General features: G+C 53.3%; 2 protein-coding genes across 2 annotated transcripts; both read right to left on the minus strand.

Annotated features, from left to right (window-relative positions):
- Positions 1 to 559: 559 nt before the first annotated feature.
- Positions 560 to 17632, minus strand: PIGO (phosphatidylinositol glycan anchor biosynthesis class O). The gene is given in 12 exon segments (XM_066568974.1): positions 560 to 4371; positions 4373 to 4394; positions 4588 to 4704; positions 5301 to 5371; positions 6154 to 6356; positions 6628 to 6831; positions 7350 to 8919; positions 11315 to 11488; positions 12664 to 12823; positions 13849 to 13972; positions 15049 to 15192; positions 17140 to 17632. Coding segments are annotated over 12 exon segments (3342 nt in total). The 3' UTR covers positions 560 to 4311.
- Positions 17633 to 18822: 1190 nt separating this feature from the next.
- STOML2 (stomatin like 2) lies at positions 18823 to 26242 on the minus strand. The gene is made up of 10 exons (XM_066569016.1): positions 26150 to 26242; positions 24304 to 24456; positions 23928 to 24027; positions 22908 to 22966; positions 22556 to 22657; positions 21815 to 21949; positions 20539 to 20683; positions 20134 to 20213; positions 19788 to 19916; positions 18823 to 19092 (listed from the first exon to the last, which is right to left on the minus strand). The coding sequence occupies exons 1-10, from the start codon at positions 26198 to 26200 to the stop codon at positions 18961 to 18963; spliced, it is 1086 nt and encodes a 361-aa protein (XP_066425113.1). The 5' UTR covers positions 26201 to 26242; the 3' UTR covers positions 18823 to 18960.
- Between the last annotated feature and the right edge of the window lie 92 nt (positions 26243 to 26334).

The following is a 26334-nucleotide window of genomic DNA, read 5'->3' on the forward strand; positions in this document are numbered from 1 at the left end:
TCCGAGGGTCTGGGTATCAGATGAAAGGTGGCATTTGGGGCTCTAAGGGCTTGCGGGGTCCTAGTTGGTGGCAGCTTCAGATTTGGAGAAATCCAGCAAAGTCTGCCAATTTCTAGCTTGGCACCGCCCTGTCGGCCACGGCGAGTGGCCCAAACGGAGGCCATTTTCCGTGACCCCGAGCTGGAAGGGTCCTGTCAGGTAAGCGGGTGCAACCCCTGGCTCCGTGCAGGACCCCTCAAGAACCACCCACGTGCGCTGCCCAAACATTTCTTGAACTTCGTCAGGCTTGTAGCCGAGACTCCTACCCTGGGGAGCCTGTTCCAGGGCCCGACCACTCTCCCAGAGAAGTCTTTTCCTAAACCCCGAGAGTCTTGAACCCCAGCTCAACCTAAGGCTCCTCTGACACAGGTGCAGGCCATTCCCTCGGGTCCTGTTGTTGGTTCCTGCAGAGAAGAGAACGGTGCCTAACCCTCCAGAAGGAAATTCTAGATGAAGGTCCCTCTGAAGGAGACGCCAGATGGGTTGGGGAGAGGGATGGAACAATGAGGTGACACAGCTCTCCTTGGCTCTCACCGTTTTATTTGCAGACATCATTTTCACAGCTGCCCAGAGCCCCGTGCCACCCTTGGACAGCAAATCACGGCTCCCCCCTATTCCCGATTAATTAATTATGCAATTTAACAGTGGAGCAACCCCTTCCTGGCTGCCTCATGGGATCGGTCGTGCCGTGCCCAGGGCGCCAGGTGAACAAGCGCAGCCAACTTGCCTGTTTTGGAGGGTTTTTTGAAAAGAAAAAGGCTCTGCTTCCCAGCAGAGACTTGAGCATGGCTTCCACCTTCCAGGTGTAGCTGCTGGATGTGAATGAAAGCATTGACAGCCAGATATGTAGATACCCAGGAAAGTGTAGCACCATGCTGCATGCAGAGCTCCCAGGTTGCTTTCCACAACTGGGTCAATCCCCTTTTTTTTTTTTCCCCCAAATGAGGGACTGAGGTACAAAGAGGTTAATAAAAAATAAAACAACAATCTTGCTCCAAGCCAGGTGGTGCACTGAGTCAGAGGAGAGAGCAGGGCTCCCCAGCCCTGCTCCCACACACTGGCACTGCTGCTTCCTGAGGGGAAGGGGGGACATGCACACCGAGACTGGGACTGTGCCTTGGCATAAAAAAGCAGCCTGAAGAGTTGAGGGAAAACCAGAGAGAAATGGGACAGAGGAATGGCTGTGGGAACAGAGCTAGAACGAGCCCTGGGCTCCCCAAAACAGTGCCATCCCTTGGGATCCGTGTTAGCCCCACAGACCAGAGCTGCGGGTGCTCCCAACGCTCACAACTCTTCACAGTGGCCGCAGCTTTTGGTCACTATTTTCTAGGCAGCAAAAAAGAGACACAATTGAATTTTTGTTCTGTGCCAGGACCATGGGACACACCATGGGCCTGAGCCAGGGAAGTTTCCCAATGGCTCTCCCCTGCCAAGAAATACATGCACAGCACTTGCAAAGCCCAAAGTGCAGAAAGATTGTGAAGTGCAGGATGAAAACTGCTCAGCTGAGCACTCTGTCCCCTGTCACACTCAGCCCAGGGACACAGGGACCAGAAATAAACTACCTGGAATAACCATTCTAAGAGAGCCAAGTGGGGCCCTATGCCCTCTTCAGAGGGATGTGGGGCAAAACCTCCTCCCCAGCACTCCAGATTTCCCAAAGAGCCTTGGTCTGGACTAGGAGTCAACCCCCTCCTGGAGTTTTAAATCAGCAAACACAGCCCTGTCTGCTCTAGCATCAGCAGCATGATCTGCTTCTAAGGTCGCCAGGCCCTAGACTGGCATTAACTCTGTAATCCCCAACATGCTCAGAAGAATGGCAGCCAAACAATCAGCTTGAGGGCAGCTAAGGAAGGCTGACAAAGACTGAAACAGTCAATGAAACGAAGCAAGAGCATCTCCAGCCCTTGGAAAACTCATCTTTGTGAATCTGAAATCTTTGGTGTAGCAGCCAGTCTGCCGTGTCCAAGCAGCCAGCACTCCATGGCATCTCTGCGGTGACAAGGATGCACTTGCAGCTCTTCCACTGCAAGTTTTGTTTAGTCTCTGGTGAGATAAGTGTGTCCTTTGATGAGGCTACAGCTCTGCTGTTCCTCTGCTCTCCCTGGCCTCCCGGGACCATGAGCCCACACATGGCAGAGGGGTGGCATGGAGGAGTGAGGAGAGGATTCCCAAGCCCCGTGTGAGTGCTCCAGCCATGAACAGTGGGCATGGGAAGGCTCAGCTGCACTGGAGTGACCAGTGAAAAGAGAAACAAGTCCCAGAGATGGAAGCCAAGGGGCCTGGGTGGCAGCTGTGGGGACATCAGGGGCCAGTCCTACACAATCAGTGGCCACAGGGACTTCTGCCAGCACAAATACAAGCAGGCAGAAAGCTCCTGACCAGTTATGACGTTACAGGAAGACCAATTTGAGCTCCAGCCTTGAGGTTTAGCAATGTGTGTTATCCAGATTAACCTCACATTAAATGAAAATTTACTGGGCAACTCCTACCTCCACCCCCTTCCTCCTCCCCATATCAATGCACCCCTTGTTCCTTCAGAAGCATATGGCCACCAGGCAGTCAGATTTCAGCAAATAACCTATTTTTAAGGGTGCCTAAGCCCATTTTAATTGTGGGCTGATGAATTCCTGTAGATTTTAGCTTCCCTCACTGTTTGCCACTAGCCTTTCCTTGTGCTAGCACTGGTGTTGTGCATCCAGGCAGTGAGGCAGGCCAGGGTGTGATGCCAGCTACAAACCAGCCCCTGCTTGTGACAGGTGAAATTGAGCAGGACCACAGAGCAGAGGACATGAGAGGCTGAGGTAGCAGGGCATGGCCAGCAGATCAGGAGCAGGCCAGGCAATGGAAACCTAATACAAGAACAGTTTAAGCCTCACTGGAATTGTATCTGAACAACTGTGCAGGCATTTTGCAGGGGTAAAATACAAAATTCCACCTGCCCTCAAGAGCCACAGCAACTGGGCACTTGGGAAAAATGGCAACAAATGAAATCATGAGAGAGATTTTCCCTGGGACTCTGCAGGGCAGAGGAGCAGAAAAGCCTGGAGTTATGCTAACAGTCTGCAGTAAGGGACTCAAAGAGGGGCAGTCATGGTGCATGAGTTAAAAATTAATGGGATTGGGCAAATATCATTGCAGAAATCCCAGGCAAGCAGTCCTTGTCTGGGACTTGTCTGGAAAGAGACAAAAGGTTTCATAGCACCAAGTAATGCCACACAGTGGTTCAGGGCAATAAGGAATCCCAGTTCCAAGGGAAACTGCAGGAGGAATTGAGTTGGGATGTGGCCAGGCACCATGGTCACCACCCTCTACCTGTGCCCATAAAGAAAGAAACACCATGCCTCCTGACTGTGAGCAGTCAAGGGCATGTTTGGCATAGCTTACTTGTGACATGAAGTCTCACAGAGAATGCCAAGGCCAGGGGGAGACAAGCCCCAAACATGGGATGATGGATGTGATTGACTGCATCTGATCCACAGCACCCAGCACACACACACAGACACCAGTAAGTTAAACCACTTCCCAGAAGAATTGGTGCCTGCTCCAGGCTTTCAAGTAGCTGTTCTCAGCCTCTGTAGCTCTCCTCCAAGAGAAGCTACTCCTGCATCTGGGACAGCTACTCCAGCTACTTCCTATTTCCTGCTGGCCAGGCCTAGAATGGGTGTAAGCCCATATTGTGTCACTACATCCTCCTGCATCTTAACTGTTCATAGTAAACAGCCAGCATCCAGCAGCACACAGGCAGGAAGAGATCAAGAGCCTTGGCTGCTGCCACCCAGCCCACAGGGACCCGGACAGGTTGAGAACAGAAGTGGAGAATTTCTTGGTCTTGCACACAGCTGTCCCTGCTACCATTGGCCCAAGCTAAGCCTGCTGTAGAAGGCAGCCCAGAGTGCTCCCCACTGCACTTCACAGGGCTGAGGGGACCAGGAAAGTGGGACTGAGTGCAGGGCCAGAGAGGCCTCACTACAGAGCAACTGTCTGACTTTACAGAGGAGTAGCTGCCACCGAGGCTCCAGGAACCATGTGCATGGAACCATGTGCAGTGTGATTCCAGTGTGAAAACGGAGCATGTGAAAACAAGTGGGGCTGTGGGGCATTCCCTCCCCTTCCAACCTCCTCTCTCCTCCTGAGCTGGCTCCATCCCATGAGTCTTTGCACAGTCAAAGTGACACCTTGCTGGCCACTGAAGCCTACCAACTGCACATCGTGGCAGGCATCAGGGAAGTACCAGCAAGACCCCCATTGGTGTTTCTCCAGAGGAGCACTTCAGAACTCTTGCTTCTTGGGCTCCTGCAGCAGAGTCCTCCTGCTGCCAGCAAAGCCCAGAGCGAGAGCTCTGACCTCCCCTGCTGAGAAACACCATCCCCATGAGCCAGGAGCAGTTGGCTCCAGTCCTTTTGTTCAGCACAGCAGCAGGGAGCTGGGCAGAATCCCTGGCTGCTGTGGGCAGGCACTCGTTTGCTGGCGGCTCGTGTACCCCTGCCAGCCTAAGGGAGGCAAGGAGACAAGCACAGCCTGGGCTCCCCATTCCTCCAGGGCTACCTCAGCTGGAGCTGGCTGAACCAGGTGCTGACGGCACAGTCCACACGCATCACCAGGGAGATCCCCAGCAAGAGGCAGATGCTGCTCACCACAAAGCCCAGCGACTCAAAGAGGAACCTGCAGGCACAACAGATGCAGTTAAGGATACAACAGCCAGCATGACTGCAGAGACAGGATGCTACCCTCCAGCTGACTGATTTTCCTGACAATGAGAGGCTGGTAGCATCCCACATCCTAAAACCTGAATTACATTCACGCCACAGCAGTTGCTGCCTGAAACCTGTAAGCCAAGCACTCGTCTGATTTAGAGGCCATACAGGACCCATTGACTCAGGTGGGATTGTAAATCCCCCAGAGGTTAGGGCACCCTTCACACTGACTAGTTCAAAGGTTTGCTGGTTCAGCATTTCTGGGTTTATCACTTCTGGTCTCGTATCCTTACCTTTGGCTCTCTGACTACAACATTCTCAGCTTCCAGGCGGGCTCTGTGTATCCTTGGAAATTCAGATGAAGAGAAACTTCTAGGCTCTAGCTCAAGTCTAGCTTCTGAATTTCAAGCAGGAGCTAGTTAGGGATATTCCTACAACCAGTACTAAGCAATGAGTCAGAAGATCAATCACAGGGTCTCTTCCAAAATTACTGTCTGTGAACTCTAGTCAAGGTGTCAGGGACATGAGTCTTAATCCAGCATCAGAGCAACTTCTGGGACTTACTTTGGGGCAAAGACCTTCCAAACCATGAGGTGTCTCCTGAGGATCATAGCTGCACAAACACAGGCCAGAAGCTGTGGGGAAGATCATGAAAAACAAGTTACAGGTGATTCTGGAGAGTCCTCCTGGGCACTATGTTCATATCTGAAGGTGGTACTTAACTGCACATGCCAGAGAGGCTGGCACAGCACACATGAAGAATGAGCATCCTAGAGGACTCCCTTCCATGATGTCCTCAAGTCAGGAAACACAAGCAGCTTTGGGGTACATGAAGGAGCTTGTGGGGCCAGGCTGGGGCAGTACAGGGGAGGGTTCACACTGTGGCTAACCTGACCTACTATTTCACTGAGAGGGGCACTGCTTCTCTCTGCTGCAGGGCTTGCCCCTTCCCTTGCACTGTCTCTGGTCTGACAACACAGGAGAATGATTTGAAGAGATAAATCCCAGAAAACTATTAACTTCTTGCACGGGACTAAAATTTCTGGTGTTTAGCTTCCTAAATCATCATAGCACATATGAAAACCAGAGCTGGTGTAAGATAGGAATGCTAAGAAAGACAGGGAGTAGGATTACAACCCTGCAGCTCCTGAGCAGAGATTACCACTCTGGGCATATGGGTATGAAAAGCATCCTAATCCATATGGCAGCTTCCATGCTGGAGCCCTTCCCAAAACACAGAGCAAATGGCATAGCTGAGAAGGGACCTGCTCTTCCACCCGCAACCAGACACTCCACCCCAGGGCCTGTCTGTGTCCAGGCTGACCCCTTTCTCTCATCAGAAAACCCCACAGTTATCACAGCACACCAATTTCCTCCTAGACAACCCTTCCCACAGCCACCCTGCCTCTGCCCATACCTGTGCCCCAAGGACAAAGAGGTACTTCAATCCCAGCTGCAGCAGAGCAGTGGAGAACTCCTCTGGAGACTCCCGCAGCCTCATTTCCATCATGTGCTCCTCCACCTCCTGCAGCTCCTCCCGGGATTCCTTCTTGGGCTTCTTCCTCTGTGAGGTGGACACCTCACACACAAAGGGCCACAGCAGGAGCAGCGGGCAGCCAACTACCTCAAGGACAAAGGTACATGAAGTTATCAGAGCCCAGGAGGTGAGGAGCAGTCCAGGCTCTGCCATCCTGCCCTGGATGTACAGGAAGCACATACCCCAGCTCCAGGCCAGGCTGCTGTGGCCCCACAAGGGGAACAGCAAGGATGCTGTTGCTCAGCTGGTGCTGGAGCCTTTATTGCCTCGTGCTCAACCTGCAGAGCCCCAGGTAAGGCACTGCAGTGAGCTGTGTCTGCTCAGGCTCCACAGCCCAGGAAGAAATTTATTTACCTGCAAAGAGGATATGGGAGGCAAAGGTGTTGGCTCCCACCAGGACAGCAGGCAGAAGGTTTGTGCTGTGGTCAAGGTGGAAGCCAACAAAGGCTGCATTCCAGTGGATGGCTGGGAAAATAGGCTGGTGGCCTGTGGAATAGAAGAACTGTGAAGCAGCAAGGAGCCAGGAGATCACTGCATACCACGGCACTGAAAACAGCTCTGAGAGAATAAAAAACAAAAACAGAGGCAGGGGGTGAGGATATCAGCATCAAGGAACATGACAGATCCATGGTCAAAAAAAGCATAGTGACCTTTTTTTCCCCAGGTTCCCTTTCCATGCTGGCTCTTTTAAGAGACAGGAAACAGTCCAGCTCCCCCCACAGATACAGCAAGGGGCCAGCATTCCCTCTGCTGGTGCCAGTAGCCTTGCTACTGCACTCTGTCAGCACCACTGGGGTTAGGTGACTGTTCACATCCTGGGAAGAAGAGAGCTTCTCTCCCTGCTCTCCCTGACACTCCTCCCTCTCCCATGTTCACATCCCTGCTGCATGCATCTTTGTTCTACTAGAGGATTTAAGCAGCTCTAAAAAAAGCTAAGAGTATCCTGAGGACCAGTGCACCACTCCTTCCCAAGACAATAAACTAGATCCTGCTTCTCCCACTGGAATTAAGGCAAGGTCACTGCAAGTTAGCCCAGGGAACACATCCAGTGGTTGCTCTACTGAGCCCAGACTCACCAGCATCTCCAGCAAGGCCTCTGGCACACGTGTGGATGTGCAGCAGCACAAAGGCCTCCACGAAGAGGAGCAGGAAGGCAAAGCTCAGCCGCTCGCTGTGCAGAAGCATCAAGAGAAAGCCCAGCAGGGTGAGGGCTATGACCAGGGCTGCCGAGTACACGCTGCCCAGCCCGTACGCTGCAACAGTGGCCCTGCAGCTGCCCTGCTCCAGCCGGCTCTTCTGAGACTCCTGCATCCTCTTGTAGATCTGAGGGATGACGTGGAGGAAGTCGACTTCGGAGCCAGGGACCCCCAGGTAGGGAGTGACAATGGATCCTGCTGACTCCCGTGTGTCCTTTGCAAACACTGTCATGGGATTGCACAGCAGGAGCAGCAGGCCCATGGATGCTAGTCCATAGACAGCCCTGGGAAAGACAACAACTGCAACCTGCACCAGCTCCTGCAGCTTGCCAAGAGAGTCATCAGCACTGGAAGCAACGGCCCAGTAGCAGGCAATGCAAAGGACCACCAGTGGGAAACCCCAGCGCACGAAGAGCACGAGGGGGTCCGAGCTGTTCAGGTTGCCATAGTGTCTCAGCCAGCTCTGCACTGCATACACCAGCCCAGCCAGCAAGGCCACGCACAGGAGGTAGAAGAGGTTCTTGGCCCGTGTGTTTCTCAGGCTGGCAAGTGGGGAGAGGAAAACAGAGGGCCGGCACTGAGGGATTTCTTCGCGGCACTGGTGGAAGAAACTGGAGAGGCGCACGCAGACCAGAAGCATGGCCACGAGGCACAGCAGGTACCAGATCTCTCTCCGGTAAGAAGAAATGCCAAGGAGCTGCTGCTTGGGACCTTCTGGCACAGTCAGGTGACCATCCCAGTGGAGCTTGCCTACTAGTAACATCACCAGTGAGGCCAGCAGGAACGGGGCCACCCGTGCCTCGGCCACAACAAAGCTGTCGGAGAACATAGCTCCACAGCGGAACACCAGAATGCCCATGGGGAAGGCCAGCCCCAGCCATGCTTGCAGCCTCTGCCTGAGGCCACCACTGGCCAAGGGTGGCTGACTGCCTGTCAAACGGGCTGTCTTGAGATGCTGGCCCCACCAGTGCCAGAAAAAACCCAGCTGAGAAGCAGCGGCTGCCCATGATGACACCAGGAGCAGATCCAGCCCCTCCTGGGTGAAAATGTGGACCAGCCATAGCAGAGCAGCCCCCACAGGGCCCCAGAAGAGCGGGTACAGGAGGCAGCTGCGACAGAGAGATTGTGAAGATGCAGCCAGCTCTGAGGCCATGTAGCAGAGCAAGCAAGAGGAAGCAATAAGGATGCAGCCCCCCACCATACGCAGGGGGTGGAAGCGGGCCCAGGACTGGGTACACACAGCCCGTGCCTCCCGCAAGTAGCGCTGGAAGCGACCGATGAGGCTTCCCAGCCTCGGCTTCAGCTCCAGAGGCACTGTCGTCCCCTGCACCTGGGTCAGGAGCTGCGTGTGCTCCTCCACAGCACTGGAGAAGAGCTCCTGCAGGTGCTGGAGCTGCTCTGCTGGCAGGTCCTGAGCCACCAGCGAGTAGGACTGCAGGAAGCGATCCACCTACAGGAGGAAGGACACAGGATCAGACAGCAGCACTGGGCAAACTGGGAATGGGATTCACTGTTTCACGCTGCCCCTTCATAATGGAAACAACCCCAGTTTACCAAACCCTGCCACCCAGGGATGTCACCATCAGGAAACTCAATCTCTCTTCCAAACTGACATCCCTCTCAAGACATACATCCTTAGCGACAGCCGTGATGACTCCGGCAGCTACACCTCTGCTAATGCTGTGCAGAACCCCATAAGGGCTTTTATAGAGTATTTGGCAGCAATAAGACAAATGTCCTTCAGAAGGCCAAGTCATTGCTATTAAAGACTTGTTAATCTGCCCCATGTTGAGTTTTACAGCTTTGTCTGAGGAAAAACATCATATTAAAGAACTTATAGTGGATGAAACCAAACTGCTTCCCTTTCTTCAATAATAGCACATTAATAAACTGCACCATAGTTTTAAGAAAAACTCATTCTTTTTGCTTTCTACTTCAAGGCAACATGAACAGAGGCAGCTACGATCCCAAAGTCATAAAAGAAGTGTTACAGGGGCATTAGCTGGGCAGAGAACCTGCACAGATATCCGTCTGCTTAGATCTCTACAGTCCTGAATTGCATCCGTAAGTTCACACACCTTCCATTTGCTTCAGAGCACAATCAGAATCAGTCTGTCCCTGCCCATGGATGGCACACACATGCACTGGCTCTCTCATAGGCCTCCCTGGAATGCCACAGCTTCTTCAACACCGCCATTATTGAGCCAGAAACCTCCTCAAACAATGAGTGCAAATATTTAAACAGGCACAACTTGATAATGCTAATTCCTAACAAATGATGATTGATATCCTCAGTGATTAATGGACGCTAACATACAGTATGATCTTTAAATGTCAGAGCACTCTGCTGCACTATAATTACAGAGCTGAGTATTTCTGTCTTCCCATCAGCAATCATTGTCTCCAGCTCCTCACTGGCTTGCACCAGGGGTGTCAAACTGGCACTCCAAGGAGCTGGTTGAGCACTGGAGGAATTATTCCTGTGCTCCCAGCAATCCAGAATCCCTCAAAGACTGAGTGGCTGTTGCAGTGTGATTTCCTGTTTCACCTATCCCAACCCCCCCAGGTGTGCCAACCTTCCCCCTCCCCCTTTTGCTCTCCTGCTAAGAGCTTGTCCATCAATCTTAATATTCCAGCAAGGGCGTCGTGTGGTTGGCAGAAGTTCAAAAGATGCCCCCCAGGTCCGGGTTCATTGGCCTGTCCCAGCGTCTATATCCCTTGACCCTTCCCCTCCTCACACCTGGTTGGTCCTCACCTGTCCCTCCCCCTCCCCCTGTCCCTGGGGGCTTAAAAGGACACGAGACCATGCGGCCCAGAGTTCTATTGCGAGCTGTTACCACATTCAGAGGTCTACCACCCTGAAATAAAACTCTGGATTAAGACTCTACGATAGAATCCTCTCCTTTCTCTTCACCGTCGCCTGAACCTTTTCCACCAGAGGTAAAGTGAGTTCCTACTTTGCCTGGATTTGTTCTGAGTGCCCAGCTGCAGCATCCAGCCAGCCAAAGGTATCTCTGAGGTGAAACGCCACAGCTGCTGCCTTTGGTCCAGCAGCGAGGGCCAGACGAAGCCAGGCACGACACACCCGGAAACATCAGGATTAATATTCTATAAGTGGCCCTTAGCTGAGATGCATGCCTTGCAATGCCTGTGGCAAAGCTGGGTCTGTAGCATGACCAAAGAGTCACAACAGATGGCCCTCACATCAGCCATAGAGGCTCTCACTTAGCCTGCCCCAATGCCTAGGATTCTTTTATACTTGATGTAGAGACTCTCATGCAAGTTTTGTCAATCTGCTCCTGGGGTTCTGTATTTTATTGTGCTTTGTGTAAATTGCTCCTTCAGTATCCTACTTTAGTGTTAACTGTTACATGGTTATTTTTTTTTTTTATTTGGTCTTTCATTACTGTTTTCATTCTTCCATTAACCTAGAATAGTTTTTTTGTTAACAGTGTTTCCCCCTGAAAACTGAAGCAGCATCAAAATCTCCACTTTTACTTTCAAATCTCCAATCACAACACTTGCCTCTGGTCATCTTCAGACTTGAGGAACCACCATCCCCTATTACTTAATCCACTTCTGACCATCTGAGTCCAGCCACCCACCACTTTCCCAGACAGTATTTGCCATACCACAGCACTAAACAGGTGGCTCTCATTTCTCTTTAGGGAAAATGGAGCTGTCTTACTGGAGCAAACACTGCAAGGATGTAATGCTTCAAAATAAGTTCCCCGTGTAGATAACAGCATGTCACCATCTCACCTCCACTGAACAGCAGAAGTCTGTGCTTAAAAACCCACTCCTTCTCCCCTCTAGTTCAATGGGAGGCTTACCACAGGCCATACCTGCTTGGCATTGATGTGATAGACTGAGAGCTGCTGCAAGGCTGCAGACACGCCATCACTGTCCCCAGCAAACAGCTCGGCCATCACCTCCCCAATATTACTGTAGGGGATGGGCACTCCCAGCAGCAGGGCCACAGTGGGCACCAGGTTCACTTGGGGAATTGTTTCAGGCTCCTGGAGAAACAGGGGAGGAATCAGAAATTCAGAGAGAGCACAGCAATGCAGCTTTTCACTCATTTGAGAGGACAGTGGGGAAGACATCCCTGTTCAAAGGTGAATCCAGGTAGAGGCACAGCTCTACCCTCCCCAAGGATCCTCTGGTGAGAAGCGTGTCTGCTGGAAGCTGCAGGTTGATGGAGAAGGCACTGGCTGTCCAACAGCTCACCTGGCCCCACACAAACACCCCTCACAGCTGTAGTGACCTGAACATGCATTCTGAACACTTCAGTCCTCTGTATGCTGTGTCAGCCCTTCCACTGCCTCTAGAGACAAGGTGACAGACCTCTCATTCCTCTCAATCAAGGTGAAAAGGCTGGAAAGCAGCACCATGGAAAGAGACCTGGAGGTCCTGGTTGATGGAAAGATGAATGACAGCCAGCAGTGCCCTGGCAGCCAGGAGGGCCAAACCTGTCCTGGGGGGGGCATCAGGCACAGCATCAACAGCTGGGCAAGGGAGAGGATTGTCCTGCTCTGCAGAGGGGTGGCCTTAAGTGCTGGGGGCAGTTTTAGACACCAGAATATAAGAAAGATGTTAAGCTATTAGGAAGCATCCAAATGTCAGGAGTTCATCAGCCAGGAGCTGATGAACAGTCTGGAGGGGAAGCCATGTGAGGAGTGGCTGAAGTCATTTGGTCTGTTCAGCTGGGAGGAGACTGGGGGGAGACCTCCTGGTGGTCTTCAACATCCTAACAAGAGGGAGAAGAGGGTCAGGCACTGATCTCTTATCTGTGGTAACCAGTGATAGAACCTGAGGGGATGGTCTGAAGTTGTGTCAGGATAGATTCGGGTGGGATAGTAGGAAAAGATTCCTCACTCAGGGGATGGCTGGGCACTGCAACAAGCTCCCCAGGGAAGTGGTCACAGCACCAAGCCCAACAGAGTTCAGGATGTGTTTGGACAATGCTCCTAGGAACACAGCATGATCCCTGGGGGTGTACTGTGCATGGCCAGGAGTTAGACTTGATGATCCTGATGTGTCCCTTCCAACTCAGCTTATTCCATGATTCTATGACAGACTCCCCACCCCTCTCAGTCTAAACAATCCCAGTCAAACTGTTACTCTCTGTAATCCCAGGATGCAGTTTTCAGGCACCAACTGGGGCAGGAATAGCTAAAAGTCTGCTCCTCACCTCTGGAGGGCCACTGCCAAACAGGGGTGTCCTGCTGTACACAAACAGTGCTGCATTGACTTCCTTCTCGCTGTCGCCACCGTGGTCTCCAGTTTCTGTCATGCCGTGGTCCCCAGCCACCAGAAGAAGAGTGTCATTCCCCAGGTGATCCACCAAGGACCTGCCACCGAGATAAGGAAGGTCAACTCGTCCCTGGGCAAGGGCTCCACTAGCCTAAGTGGAAGAGGATATCTCTCCAGCAAGCCTGCCTGCACCACAGAGGTAAAGCTCACAAATGGGTATGAGCAAAATGGTATGAGCAAAATGGTATGAGCAAAAAAACCCTAAATGCTGATGCAGAACTGTAACAAGCCAGGGTCCAGGGTTGTTTTAAATCCTTCCTTTAACGCCAAACTGAAAATTCAGAGCTCTAAGACAGAGTGGACTGATCTTGTTTGGATCCCCAGCAAACAGTGCTGTCAGGGATCGTGACAAAATGCAATTCAGAAGAAAGGCTCCTCCCAAAAACAGAATTTTAGGCTGCTTCTATCTGGGTCATGTATCATGTTATGTGGGACATCTCCCACTTCAAAGGAAAAAAGCAGGGATTAGTCCCTGAAGGATGCAGTGGGTATGACACAGTATATGCTGCGCTCTCAGATGCAGCAGGGAAAGTTCCCAACTCTTTCTAGCAGCAAAACTTAAAAGCAGCCCTAAGAATCCTGCAGCATTTTGGACTGAGACACATCTGCATGACTGAAATTTTTGTATCCCATCCTGCCCTCTGTCTGAAAGGTGCAGCTCATGGCTCTGTATGATAAATGCAGCAGCACTCATTCCCTAGCCAGGGTCCTCCACCTGCTTCTCAAACGTTAGCCAGACCTCAGTGGGACAATCTCCGTGTTAAAGATGCAAAGAGAGAGGCTCAGTTACACTCCAGCTGCACTATCATCTCATGGTTTGGTAGAGAAGCAAGACCAGAGGGCAGCCTTACTTATGAAACCAAACCTCTCAACACTCATCTATGCAAGCAATACTGCCCATAGCTGGGGTTCCAGCTGCTGCTGGCCAAAGCTGTTTTCCATGTTAACAGGCTCAGTAAGCATTCCCTGTTGCCCTCTGCATCTGTCAGTTCCTTGGGAAGATTTCACCAGCCTGGCTGAAGGGAGAGGCCAGCTAGCAACCCCTCAGTGCCACGCTGATCACCTGAGCATCTCATTCATCTGGGTGAGCTTCTTTGCCATCTCAGGGTGGTCGGGTCCGTGTTTGTGCCCACAGTGGTCCACGCCAAGGAAGTGAGCAATCAGCACATCCCATTCACCGCTGTCCACTGCAGAACAAAAGCAAACTTATTATGCACCAGCCTGGAATTCTGAGCCTGGATCCTCCTGCCAAAATTTCCTGGTTGCCTCTGGATATTGCTGTTTCTTCCCCTCCTGCCACTGTCACTGCCAGCTCTTGAGGAAATGGATGCAGGTTTTAAGTCAGGCATGCTCTTGGCCAGAGGTTCCTGGGTGCAATGGCAGGGGGACCTCAAAGCCTTGCAAACATCCCAGGATCCCTGGTTTTTTTCTCCCCTCAGGAGGGGAACAGTATAATGTCACCCAAGTCACCTTGAACTTACCTCAAGACAAAGCTGAAACAAAGGAATGCTCAGAAAAAGGAAAACCCAGAACTCCTATCCTTGCCTGGAGATATTTTAGGACCCATCAATGTACCCCTCTGCATCCCAGGACATAGGCATGACACACCAACACAGTCCCTAGTTAGAGAGTTACCCTGGCCTCTCCCCTCTGCTTCAAGGCCTTGACACATGAAAACCAACATATTTGAAATTAAATGATGACCCGTAGCTCTCACACAAGGCACACAGGCTTGCCTGTGAAAGGCCACTGTACCTCTGATTTGCTTATATTCAGACACAGGAAAATGAAAGAGCATGTCCCTTGGTTCCAGGACCTCGGGGAGGTGGAAAACACCTATTTCATGCTTCACCTTCTTCCCATGACTAGGAATCATCAATGCTTTGCTGAGAGCAGTGGTATTCTTAGGCTTCTAACTTGTGTTTCCCCCAGAGCATTGTGTGCCTGCCTAGGCAGCCACGTATCAAAGGTAAGGTGCTCCTCTGTCTCCATCCTGCCAGTGTATTTTGTAAGACAGATGTAGAAGTCTAACCTCATCCCAAAAAGCTGTACTCTGTCCCAGACAGAGGAAAGGTATCTACAGAAATTGTCTGTGGGCTCCAAGAACTGGCTTATCTGAGGAAATCCAGCTAGAGCACTGTAATCCTAGGGCAGCAGTGTGTAACTGCCCAGTGTTCCTTTGTAACAGAAAAAATCCTCCAGCCCTACCTCGAATTTGCAGCAGGACTAGGTTTATCCATGCCCTGGTGAAAGAGCTACTTACCAGTTGGATAGAGATGCTGCAGGATCCCATCATCCACAGTGTGAAGATCCTTCACATTAAAAGAAGGGAAGAAATAGGAACGGAAGAACTTCTTTGGGAAGAGTCCTTCCCATGTGTCATCACCCATGAAGACCACTCTCCTTCCTGAGCCAGAGAAAAAGGAACTAATGAGAGATGAAGCCCTCCTGGGTTGTGCTGTGACCACAACAATACAAAGAGCCTGAGCAGACTCAGGTCAGAATCTGGGACAATGGCTCCTCTCCAACCCACACTCAAAACTAAAATGTTCAGTAAAAAAAGACCGTCTGTAAATTACTTTTACTACCGGGATGGACCAGCCCACAAGTACCTGTAAGCCCATAAGTGCCCTCCACACCAAAGCCACTGCATAACCTCAGAACTTATTGCTGACCTGACCCATCACTCCTGCAGGAAGACTCCTGGGCCAACACAACACAGGTGGGTGCACAGGGTGCAGCCTGAACACATCTGGGTGCACAGCATGCAGCCTGAAGCAGACAAAGCCTCACCCAAGGCCTTTGGCCCCATTGCAAAATGCAAGGCAGCAGGTGATGGAGTAGAAGATGTGAGTCCTGCGCTCTCGCTTTTAAACACAATGGTGATGGTGCTCCAGACATGGAAAAGAGAAGGCAAAAGCACTGATGCTTCCCTCTGCCCTTGCTCTCCTTGCCCTGCCTGTCATCAGCCAGCTGTGTTTCCACAGAGCCTCTTCAGCCTGGAAGCAAGGAACCTTTTTCTCTGAGACTGCTACTCTGCCACAGGATATGCTGTGATCATCATTTTGCCTCAAATGACTCACTGCATTTGCCCACCTTGCTCACACAAAGTCACGTCGCCTTAGCCCACTCTGAGCCTTGGGAGGAAGTCTCTCTGGGTAACAAACCACTGTGGCCTGTCCTCTCCCCTCTACTCCATTATCCCACCATAACAAGCCCTTTACAGCTGCACTAAGCACCCCCAGCAGCACTAAACCACGATGAAATGGGATGAGGCTGCTGCCTCATGGCTGCAGGCAGCTGTCCAGGCAGGCTGGCTGCCTGAGAGTCACCCCCACAGCACACCTGGCACCACCTGGCACACCTGGCTCCTCCCCTGTCACATGCCTCACACAGCACAACCTTGGCAATCCTACAGGCATTCCTGGGGGTGACCTTGGGACAAATACCACCAGTGCAGCCACTTTCACTTGCTTTCTTGTCATCTTTGAAGATGATGAAGATAAAGTCATGGTCACAGCTACTTCTCACTGCCAAAGCAAGTTGACAATGCCCTGCCTGCCTACCTGACCCTGCCTGAGGTAACTCTCATTAAGCAGGGAGAAAGAATCAGCTCACAGGGGGGATCTGTTGTAAGGAATGCCCTTCCCAGAGAGAAAGTAATCAAGGTTTGGAATACAGGTCAAACTGAGCAGAGGTTTGCACGTGCCCTGTCCCAGAGGGCTGCTGCCTTGCCCACAGTGATAGAATCATAGAATGTTAAGAGATTGGAAGGGGCCTTAAAGATCATCCAGTTCCAAGCCCCCTCCCATGGGCAAGGACACTTCCCAGTAGATCAGGTTGTTCAAGGCTTTATTCAGTGGGGCCTTGAACACTGCAGAGATGGGCCATCCACAACCTTCCTGGGAATCCTGTTCCAGTGTCTCCTTATAGTAAAGAATTTCTTATAATATCTAACTTAAACTTCTCTGTCAATTTGTACCCATTGTTCTTCATTCTATCACTACAGTTCCTGACAAGGAATTCATTTCCAGCTTCTCTGTAGGCCCCCTTCAGGTACTGGAAGGCTGCTATGAGGCTGCAATACAACCTTCTCTTCTCCAGGCTAAACAGCCCCAGTCACAGAATCATAAAGGTTGAAAGAGACCTTCAAAACCATCCAATCCAATCATCCACCCACCACTATAAACCCTAAACCACACTACCCAGCAGGAGATCCAGATGCCTCTTAAGCACTTCCAAGGATGGTGACTCCACCATCTCCCTGGGCAACCTATTCCTATGCCTGTGAAAAAAAAGTGGTTTTATATCCAGCCTGAAACTCCCCTGCCTGAGCTAAAGGCCAGGAACTCACCATTCTGCACCAGCTGTGCCAGCAGGTTGTCCTCCTGGATGGCATAGGAGGCAAAGTTGCTGCCCACGTCGATGAAGGTGGGCAGGGAGCCGGTGGTGAGGCCCTTGATGCGCTGCATGGTGGCCGTGGGGGGGTCGGCTCGGAAGCGGTAGAGCCGGGCATGGCGGGGCTGGGAGGTGGCCAGCTGGTGCAGCACACCCAGCTTGTTCTCATAGGGCAGCGGGCTGGCCTTGGCAGGGTCAAAGCGGGCAAACTCAAAATGGAGGGCGTCGATGATGACGAGCACGGCCTTGGAAAAGCGTTGGGGAGCCCAGCAGGAGCCTGGCGGGAGGCTCTGCCTCTCCCAGAGTGGAGGCACGAGTGGGTCTGAGCAGGAACTGCTGCTGGCAAGCTCGATCCGGGTGAGCAGGAAGCCGCTCATAAAGAGCCCGATACCAGCAAAAAAAAGAAAGCAAACCCAGGCCAGGAAGAGCACCACTGGCCACCGCTGCATCCTAGAGGGAAGGACAGGCAGGCTCAGTCCCCAGCGGCTCTACCTGGGCAGGCACTGCTCCCTCCCTGCCAGCACCGATCCCTGGCCCAGCACCGCTCCTTCCCTACCAGCACCCATCCCGGGCCCAACAAGTCCCACACCCGCCTGTCCCGCAGTAACCCCCATCAGCCTGCCTTGACTTTACTCGGTCCCACTCCGTGTCCGGCAACTGCCCCACGCACTTCCTTGTATCCCCTCCTGAACGGGAGCCGAGTCCTGCTCCCTCCTGACTGCCCAGAGCCCTCTCGGCACCCCCTGCCCTTCCCCGGTACCCCCATCCCCTTCCCGACCCCTCATTCCCCTTCACACACCCCCATTCCCCTTCACACACCCCCAGCCCCTCCCCTGCACCCCCGACTCCCGATCCGCCACCTCACACCCGCGGTACCCTTGTGTCCCCCGCGCCTCAGACTCCTCTCCCGGCCCCCCAGCCCCACTTAGAGCCCCCAGACCCCGCTCCCGTCCCGTCCCACCTGCGGCTCCCGGTGCCCGTCGCTCCCGGAAGCGCCGCGTGTGGCGCCGACCGCGCTAGAGCGGCACCGCAGGGGGCGGGGTGGGGCGGCAGCGCCCCCTGGCGGACAGGAGGTCCCAGCGCGCCTCCCGGCACCGAGGCACACTCATAACAGCAAAGTGTTGTTTTAATTAATCAAGTAATTAATTAATCGACAGAGGCGCTCCCCGTCCTGTGCTGAGCGCTGTGAGGAGCTCTCTGTGGAGAACGCACAGTCACGCACTGTAGGGCAGCTTCTGAGAGCTGACAGAGGAGGTGATGATGAGAGCAGCTCACACTCCCAGAGAGGTGATGCACTTAGAGAGGACCTCACGAAGTGAGGTCCCCAAATTCACAGAATCATAAAATGGTTTGGGTTGGACATCTACCTTGAAGATCATCTAGTTCCAACCCCCTTGCTGTTAGCAGGGACACCCTCAACATGACCAGGCTGCTCAGAGCCTCATCCACAACTTCCCAGAACAACCTGCGTAAGTGCCTCACCACCCTCACAGGAAGAATTTTTTTGTAATATCTAATTTTTCACTCTTGTATGTCACTGCATGTCCACGGGAGATCCCAGCAGGAGCCTGTTGAGGAGGGATGATCCCCCTTTGGCATCGAATCCTGGGGTCAGGCACCCAAGCACAAGGGAACGTGCTGCAGCAGCACTGTTACCATTTATTACATGATTTAAATCCAATACAAAATAGGGACTAAGGGAACAAGAGCGACTGCCTGCAGCAGAACAGGACTGCTGGCAGGCCTCAGGAGAGGGTATGAGATCCTTCCAGCCCTGTTAGCTGGAGCTGCCCTGTTCTGCCTTCAGCACCTCCGTGGCAGAAGAGTGGGAGTCCTCACGGGCTGGAGGCATCTCATCTTGAGTCTTCACAGCTTGTGGCTTGGTCAGTGTGGTGTAGATCCCCAGGGCCTGGAGGGAATGACACAGTCATAGAGAGGGAAGGAAAAGAGGGGGCCAGGCCCCAGTGTGGTGCCCTCTTCACCTCCCTGGAGCAAGACTCACTTGGGTGAGAGCAAGAACAGCTTGGGCTGGAAGGGGCCTTAAAGATCCTTTTTCACACCCCTCCACACCCCACACTGGAGCAGATTGCTGAGAGCCCCATTCCACCTGACCTGAACACTACCAAGGACGGGGCATCCACAGCTTCTCTGGGCAACCTTGCCAGGGCCTCACCACCCTCATAGGGAAGAATTTCTTTCTAAAACCTAAAATCTAATCTCAACCTACTAATTCAGTTCAAAGCCATTCCTCCTCATCCGATTGTTACATGCCCTTGTAAAGCATCTCTCCACCTTCCTTGAGAGCCCCTTCTAGGTACTGGAAAGTATTACAATGTCTCTCTGGAGCCTTCTCTTCCCCAGGCTGAGCAATTCAAATTCCCTCAGCCTTTCCTCACAGCAGAGCTGCTCCATCCCTCTGATCACCTTGGTGCCTCCTCTGGGCTCACTCCAGCAGGTCCCTGTCCCTCCTGTGCTGGGAGCCCAGGGCTGGATGCAGTGCTCCAGGTGGGTCTCAGCAGAGCAGAGCAGAGGGGCAGAATCCCCTTCCTGCCCTGCTGCCCACGGGGCTCTGGATGCAGCCCAGAACACGTGGGCTGCACTGACCTGTGCGACCATGTTGGTGACATCGCCGGTGTTGGCGGGCAGCAGAACAGTGTTGGAGTCTTTGGCAATCTTGGAGAAAGCGTTCACGTACTGCTCCGCCACAGACAGGGAGGCAGCAGCATTGCCATGCTGGGGACACAGGGACAAGTCACATGCCACCAACAGCTCATCCCTGCCTTTGTCCCCAGCCCACCCCACCCCAGTCCAGCAAAGCCCCTCACTCCCTGCTGCTGCCAAAGGTGCCAGGGAGTGTCCAGGAGAAAGCCAGGTGCCACTCTGCTTGCAGTTTGACCTCCCCCAGTGGTCAGCACCAAAGCAGCGGCTGCTCCAGGTAGCCATCACTCACCTGCTGTGCCAGAGCAGCTGCTAGGAGCTGAATTGCCTCTGCCTTGGCTCTGGCCTTGACCAGCATGGCATTGGCTTCTCCTGCAATGAAGCACAGCAGGGTGCACATCAGAGTCATGAGAAAGCACTTGCAAGGACTGAATCTCGACCATTTCAGGGAGTGAATCAAGACAATTTCAATGTATGCATGGTTGTCTCTTCCTCAACAGCAACACTATCACAAGCCTCCTGCTGCCAGGAGGCTGGGGCAGGGCAGCAACATCAAATGGAGCTCAGCCTGAGGCCCTAGCAGGAAAGGATCACAGTGGCTGAGGAAGCCTGGCTCACAGTAACACATTCTCCCCCCGCAGCACCACCCCTCAGTCCAGAGGGCTACAGAACCCCATGCTTTAGCCCCAGGCAGTACCAGCAGCTTTGTTGATTTGTTCAGCCTTCTCAGCTTCTGATGCCAAGATCTGGGCCTGCTTCTGGCCTTCAGCCACGTTGATAGCTGACTCCCTTGTCCCCTCTGACTCCAGCACTGTTGCTCGCTTCCGTCGTTCTGCCTCCACCTGGGAACACAGGTCAGACACCAGCCTGCCACGGCTGTGCTGGGGAAATCCCATCTATGGGGCAAGGACATGCTCCTCTGTTCTGCTGGGGGAAGCATGGCTTAGCAAAGCATGAAAATACAGCTACAGAACACTGTGTGGTCTTGGCAAGGGCTGGTTCTGCTCTCATGCCCTTCTGCTCTCACAGCCCTTCCCAGCCCCATTCCCACCTTAGTGAACAATTGCTTCCCCCTCCTCCTCTTCCAGCCCAAATATTTGGTGTCCAGCTTTTCTCAAGGGGAGAACTTCAACTCGGAGATTTGCTTCCCCACAGAGCCCAGTAGGGATTTTAAAGGGACCTGGCAGGGCTTGTATGTTGCAGGCAGTGGCCAGCACTACAAAAATTATGACAGGAGTTATTTATTCAGTAGCTGTATGTCTGCAGCCAAAGTGCCCTCCTGATGTAAGGGCTGGGTGCTGCCAGCTCTGGACAGGTAACAATAAACCATAGCCTGTATCAGAAATAGTGTGGCCATCAGGACCAGGGATATGATTATGCCCTTGTGCTCAGCAATGGTGAGGCCACGCTTTGAGTCTATGTCCAGTTCTGGGCACCTCAAGAGGGACATTGAGGTGCTGGAGCATCCAGAGAAGAGCAATGGAGCTGGGGAAGATTTGGAGCACAAGTCTGATGAGGACTCCTTGAGAGAGCTGGGGATCTTTAGTCTGGACAAGAGGAGACAAGGTACTGAGAGAGGACCTTATCATTCTCTACAACTACCTGGAAGGAGGTTACAGTCACACAGGGGTTGGCCTCTTCTCCCAGGTAGTCAGCAACAGGATGAGAGGACTCAGTCTCAAGCAACACGAGCGGAGGTTTAGGTTGGAAATTAGGAAGAATTTCTTTACAGAAAGGGTGATTAGACATTGGAATGGGCTACCAGAGAAGTGGCAGTGACACTGTTTGTGGAGATCTTTAAGCAAAGACATGGCACTTGGTGCCATGGTCTGGTTGACAAGGTAGTGTTTGGTCACAGGTTGGACTTGATGATCTGAAGTCTTTTCCAACATTACTGATTCTGTGATTCTGTAATGCAACATAGAAGAGGAGGCCTCCCTCTTGTTCCAGAGCTCCCTCCCAGAGAGCCTCACCTGCATCTGCATGGATTCCTTCACACGTGGGGGCACGTGGATGTCCTTGATCTCATAGCGCAGACACCGGATGCCCCAGCAGTCTGAAGCCTGGTTGATGGCATCCACGATGCTGGCATTGAGGGACTCCCGTTCCTGGATGGCACAAAAGAAATGGCAGAGACCAGAGAAGAGTGGCTTAGTGTGAGAGAGGTGTCACGAGGGAAACAGACACCTCCCTCAGAGACCAAGCTCTGCCAGAAAAAAAACATCTCTACAGGTTTCAGGAAGGGTTAGGTGCTTCCTGCAGCTGTTGAAGAGGTCACTATCCCCAGGGAGAGCAGTGCCCCACACTGAAGCTGCTGGGATACATCTGGTGTACATCTGGATACAAGAGAATGCCACCAACTCCAGTTTCTTCCCAGCAAATGCAGTTCAAGGATTACAGTACCCCATGACACAGGTCAGGGATATTCATCACTGGGGCTGAGTAAAGAGTCACTGACTCAAGAAAGGCAGCTGGACCAGCTGGGTCTGGACACATACCACCCATCATCCCCTCCAAATAACCCAGGGCAGGGCAAAAAATAGCTCCTGTTAAAAAAACAACTGAAAGAAGACCCATCTCCAAGGATTCACCAATAGGTCAACTGAAACAGAAGCCATAAGCTCTCTAAGAAAAAGGTATCTTGCTGTTAAGCACATCAGCCCGGCCATGCAGGCTGTCCTGGGATTTTGGGAGACACTGTCTCCCCAGCTCACCCGGAATACTCTGTCAAGGGAAAGCTTTCCAAGTTCAGATCTCATAGTAGTCTGGGCCAGCTGGGTCACTGCGTACTCAGGATCTTCCACCCCATAGCTGGCCTGAAGAGCAGAAGCACAAAACAGAGTGGATAGGGATGCCAAGAGGGACCCTGAACAAGACAGGAGAGACAAACAGAGCTAAAGCGAGAAATCTACCAGACACCCCTGCTGAAAACATGGAGTCTGGAGCCTTGGGAGGAGTCAGTGCCCAGCCCACCTGCCAGGCAGGACACAGAGGCTGGAGCACACATTTTGGAAGCAGGGAGTGGGCAGAGCCAGAAGAAAGGTGCCCAAGGGGGAGGGATGGTACCTTGTAGGGATCCATAACCCGCAAGTAGAGCACACCATCGATCTGCAGGGTGACGTTATCTGTCAGGAGAGAGCAACAGAACCTGTTCACTGAAGCAGCACAAACAAGACACAGAAACCCACCCTTCCACAGCACACCCTGACATAGCTGCATGGCACAGAAGAGGATTGGCTGAAATAGATCTTCTTATCTAAAGGCTTTGTAAAAAGGACCTTACGTTCCCTGGACAACACTGTGATGTTTTAATACGCAACAGGTCTTGATTTTCCCAATAGAAGCATTTCACACTGTAACTCTTGTAAATAAAGACTTAAGGAGGAAAAAAACAAAATAAACCACTTAAAACTGGAAATATAACAGAGCTGTCCATTAACATCACATCCATTAATCTGTCCTAAAATGTTTTTAACAGAAACAGAATTTTCTTTTGTGGTTCAATACAGAAAAACACCTGAAAAATTTATTTCTGGCGAGGTGCATTCAACTCAGGGAGAAGGGGCAGCTGCAGCCCAGAGGGAGCAGATGGAACCTCCTGGGGTGCCCCAGTCACAGCAACAGCCTTCCAGTACCTAAAGAGAGCTGGAGAGGGCCTTTTCACATGGATATGGAGGAATGGGACAAGGGGGAATGGCCTTAAGCTGATGGAGGAGAGGCTTAAATTGGATGTTAGGAAGAAGTTCTTTACTGTGAGGGTGGTGATGCACTGAAGTAAGTTGCCCAGAGAGCTGTGGATGCCCCATCCATGGAAGTATTCAAGGCCAGGCTGGACAGGGCTCTGAGCAGCCCAGCCGAGTGGAACATGTCCCCTGTCCGTGGTATGGGGGCTGGAATGAGACAAACTTTAAGGTCCTTTCTAACCCAAATAATTCAGCGATCTTGTGATTTTGTGGCCAAGCCTGGGTGCCAAGGGACAGGGCTGAGTGCAGGAGCTTGGGACAATTCCACTCATCCTCACGTTGTCCCTTGCTCACCCCAGATGCAGCAGAAGGAAAGGGGCAGGACACGGAAGCTGTTCCTCACCCAGTGTGACAGCTGACTGCTCTGGGACATTAATGACGATTTCTTTGAGACTCTGGACGTAACGAATCCGATCCAGGAGAGGGATGAGGAAGTTCAAGCCCTGGGAAAAGGGTGGGATTAGATGGCTGATAGAGTAGAGAGAGTCATGCAAACAAAGCCCATGCCATACACTGCAAACACGTTTTACACACAAGGAATTTCAGTTACTCAGTGCTTTTAACATCCCACCAAGGAAAATTAGTCCACAGGCAGCCAAAAGGATTTCAGCCTGGGAAACTGAGCCCACCACCCCTCTTGGATCCTCGCGCAAAGGACGCGCCTCGCTACAGCTTTAGGAACCTGCTGAATCCAGAAGGGGAGAAAAGCTGCTCCTTACAGGCTCGAGGATTCGGTGGAACTTGCCCATCCTCTCCACCACCCAGGCCTCCTGCTGCGGCACAAAGAGCACCCCGATGTTCATGGGCAGCCCGGAGTTCCAGCGGCATGGAGCTGGGGCCAGCCGTGCCGCACGCTTCAGCTGCTGGGAGTGCTGGGGGAAGGACATGGAGCAGGGCTGAGACCGGCTGCTGGCACCTCAGAGCCCAGCTCCACACCTGATACCCCCTCTGGGCTCATGACCAGGACACCAGGGCAGGAAACAATGCCCCAAAGAAGCCCATGCTGTAAGGGTGTTCCCACAGGGATGATGGGTGCCAGGGACAGTCTTCTCCACTGGTGCAGGGGGGCTCACTCCCATGCCAGAGCTTTCTGCACATCTCCACTTCTCTCACATCCACCTTGGAGTGGGGAATAAAGCCTCCCTCCAACCATAATGCCAATGAAGGTATGTGCACGTGGGTCTCTCCTGCTCCACTCAGTCCCCATAACCCATTCAGGCCCACTCCCCCACGTCAGTCCCAGGCCACCCCTTCCCAACAACCTGTCCCTCCCAAGTTCTGGCTGCCTCCAGGGCTTCCCACAAAGAGCTGTTTTGTCCGAGCATTCCCTCACCCTCCTCCCCATGGATCCTCACTCACACAGCTTCCCTCAACCTCCCCCCATCCCAACCCAGCTCACACCTCCACAGCCCCACACATACACTTCTCCTACAACCCAGCCCCACCTCACCACTCCCCATGTTCAGCCACCCCCACCAGTCCTCCCCATACTCATTCATCCACAGCCTCCTTTGCAATGCTGTCCCTGTACTCCAATCCCTGCCCAGTTCACCACCACCATCCCAGCACTTCTGCAGACCCCCAACACCCCCCCAAAGATCCCTCTCTCTCAATCCCCCTCGTACCCCGACTTGTCCTCTGCACCCCTCCCTCCTCACACCTCCTTCTCTGCCCAGCTCCTCACCATGCACAGTATCCCTCAAACCCTCAACACCACCACCTCACTGAACCCCCTCTCCTGAGTTACCCCCTCACTCATTTGTCCTCTGCACCACACCCCTCTCCCTCCTTACTCTCTATCCCTGTGCATCCCCCTGCCCACACCCCAGCTCTTCCCAGCCCCAAGCACTCCCCCACTGACCACCCTCTTCAACCTCTCTGTACCTGTCCGTTCTCTACATCAGCTCCCCGCCCTTCACCTCTAACCCTGCCCGACTCTCCCCAGTCCCCCCGCTGCCCCTGCTCAATCCCAAACGCAGTGTCCATTGCCCACCGCACCGCACCCCTTCCCCCGTCCCTGCCCAGCTCTCCCCCACCGAACCCCCACACCGCCAGCCCTTCACCCCAAACACCGACATCGAGCTCCCCCCGACTCTCTCTCAGCTCCCCGTACCCGTTTTTTTTTTCACCCTGCCGTGCCCACACGGCCCTATTCCTGCCCAGATCCTCACCACCACCCCAGTACCTTCCCGGAGCCCCAACACCACAGACCGCCGCTATCTCCTCAATCCCTCGATTCTCATTTGCCCACAGCCCCCTGTGACCCCGTACCCCCAACCCCTTCTCAACTCCCCCTCACCTCCTTCTCGGACCCGCCACTAAACCCCACCTCCGACCCCCCGTGCCCGTCCGTCCTGTGTCCCCCCTCACCGCTTTACCCCATCCCCGCCCAGTTCCCCCCAACACTTCCCAGACCCCCAACACCATTCCCCTCCTCCTGGTGCCCCCAGTCCAGATGCCTTCTCCCAGCCCCTCCAGCACCCGCTACCCGGACCTTCCCCACGTGGCACCCCCCGAACGAGAAGTTCTCCCCGTTCCCTCTCCACCCGCCCTCGTTCCCCGCACCTGCAGCAGCCCGAGGCCGGGCCGGGCCCGGATCCCCGCCCGCGACAGCATCGCCCCCTCCGCCCGCCCTGCTCGGCGCCGCCGCTCCCGCACTCCCGGAAGGCCCCTGCGCCGAGCCGCTTCCGGCTGCGCCGCCCGGATCGGTCCCCCCGGCTCCTCCGACCGCGGCCCCCGGTTCCACCCGC

The sequence above is a fragment of the Molothrus aeneus genome, chromosome Z (genome assembly GCF_037042795.1).
Source record: "Molothrus aeneus isolate 106 chromosome Z, BPBGC_Maene_1.0, whole genome shotgun sequence".
Taxonomy (NCBI): Eukaryota; Metazoa; Chordata; class Aves; order Passeriformes; family Icteridae; genus Molothrus; species Molothrus aeneus.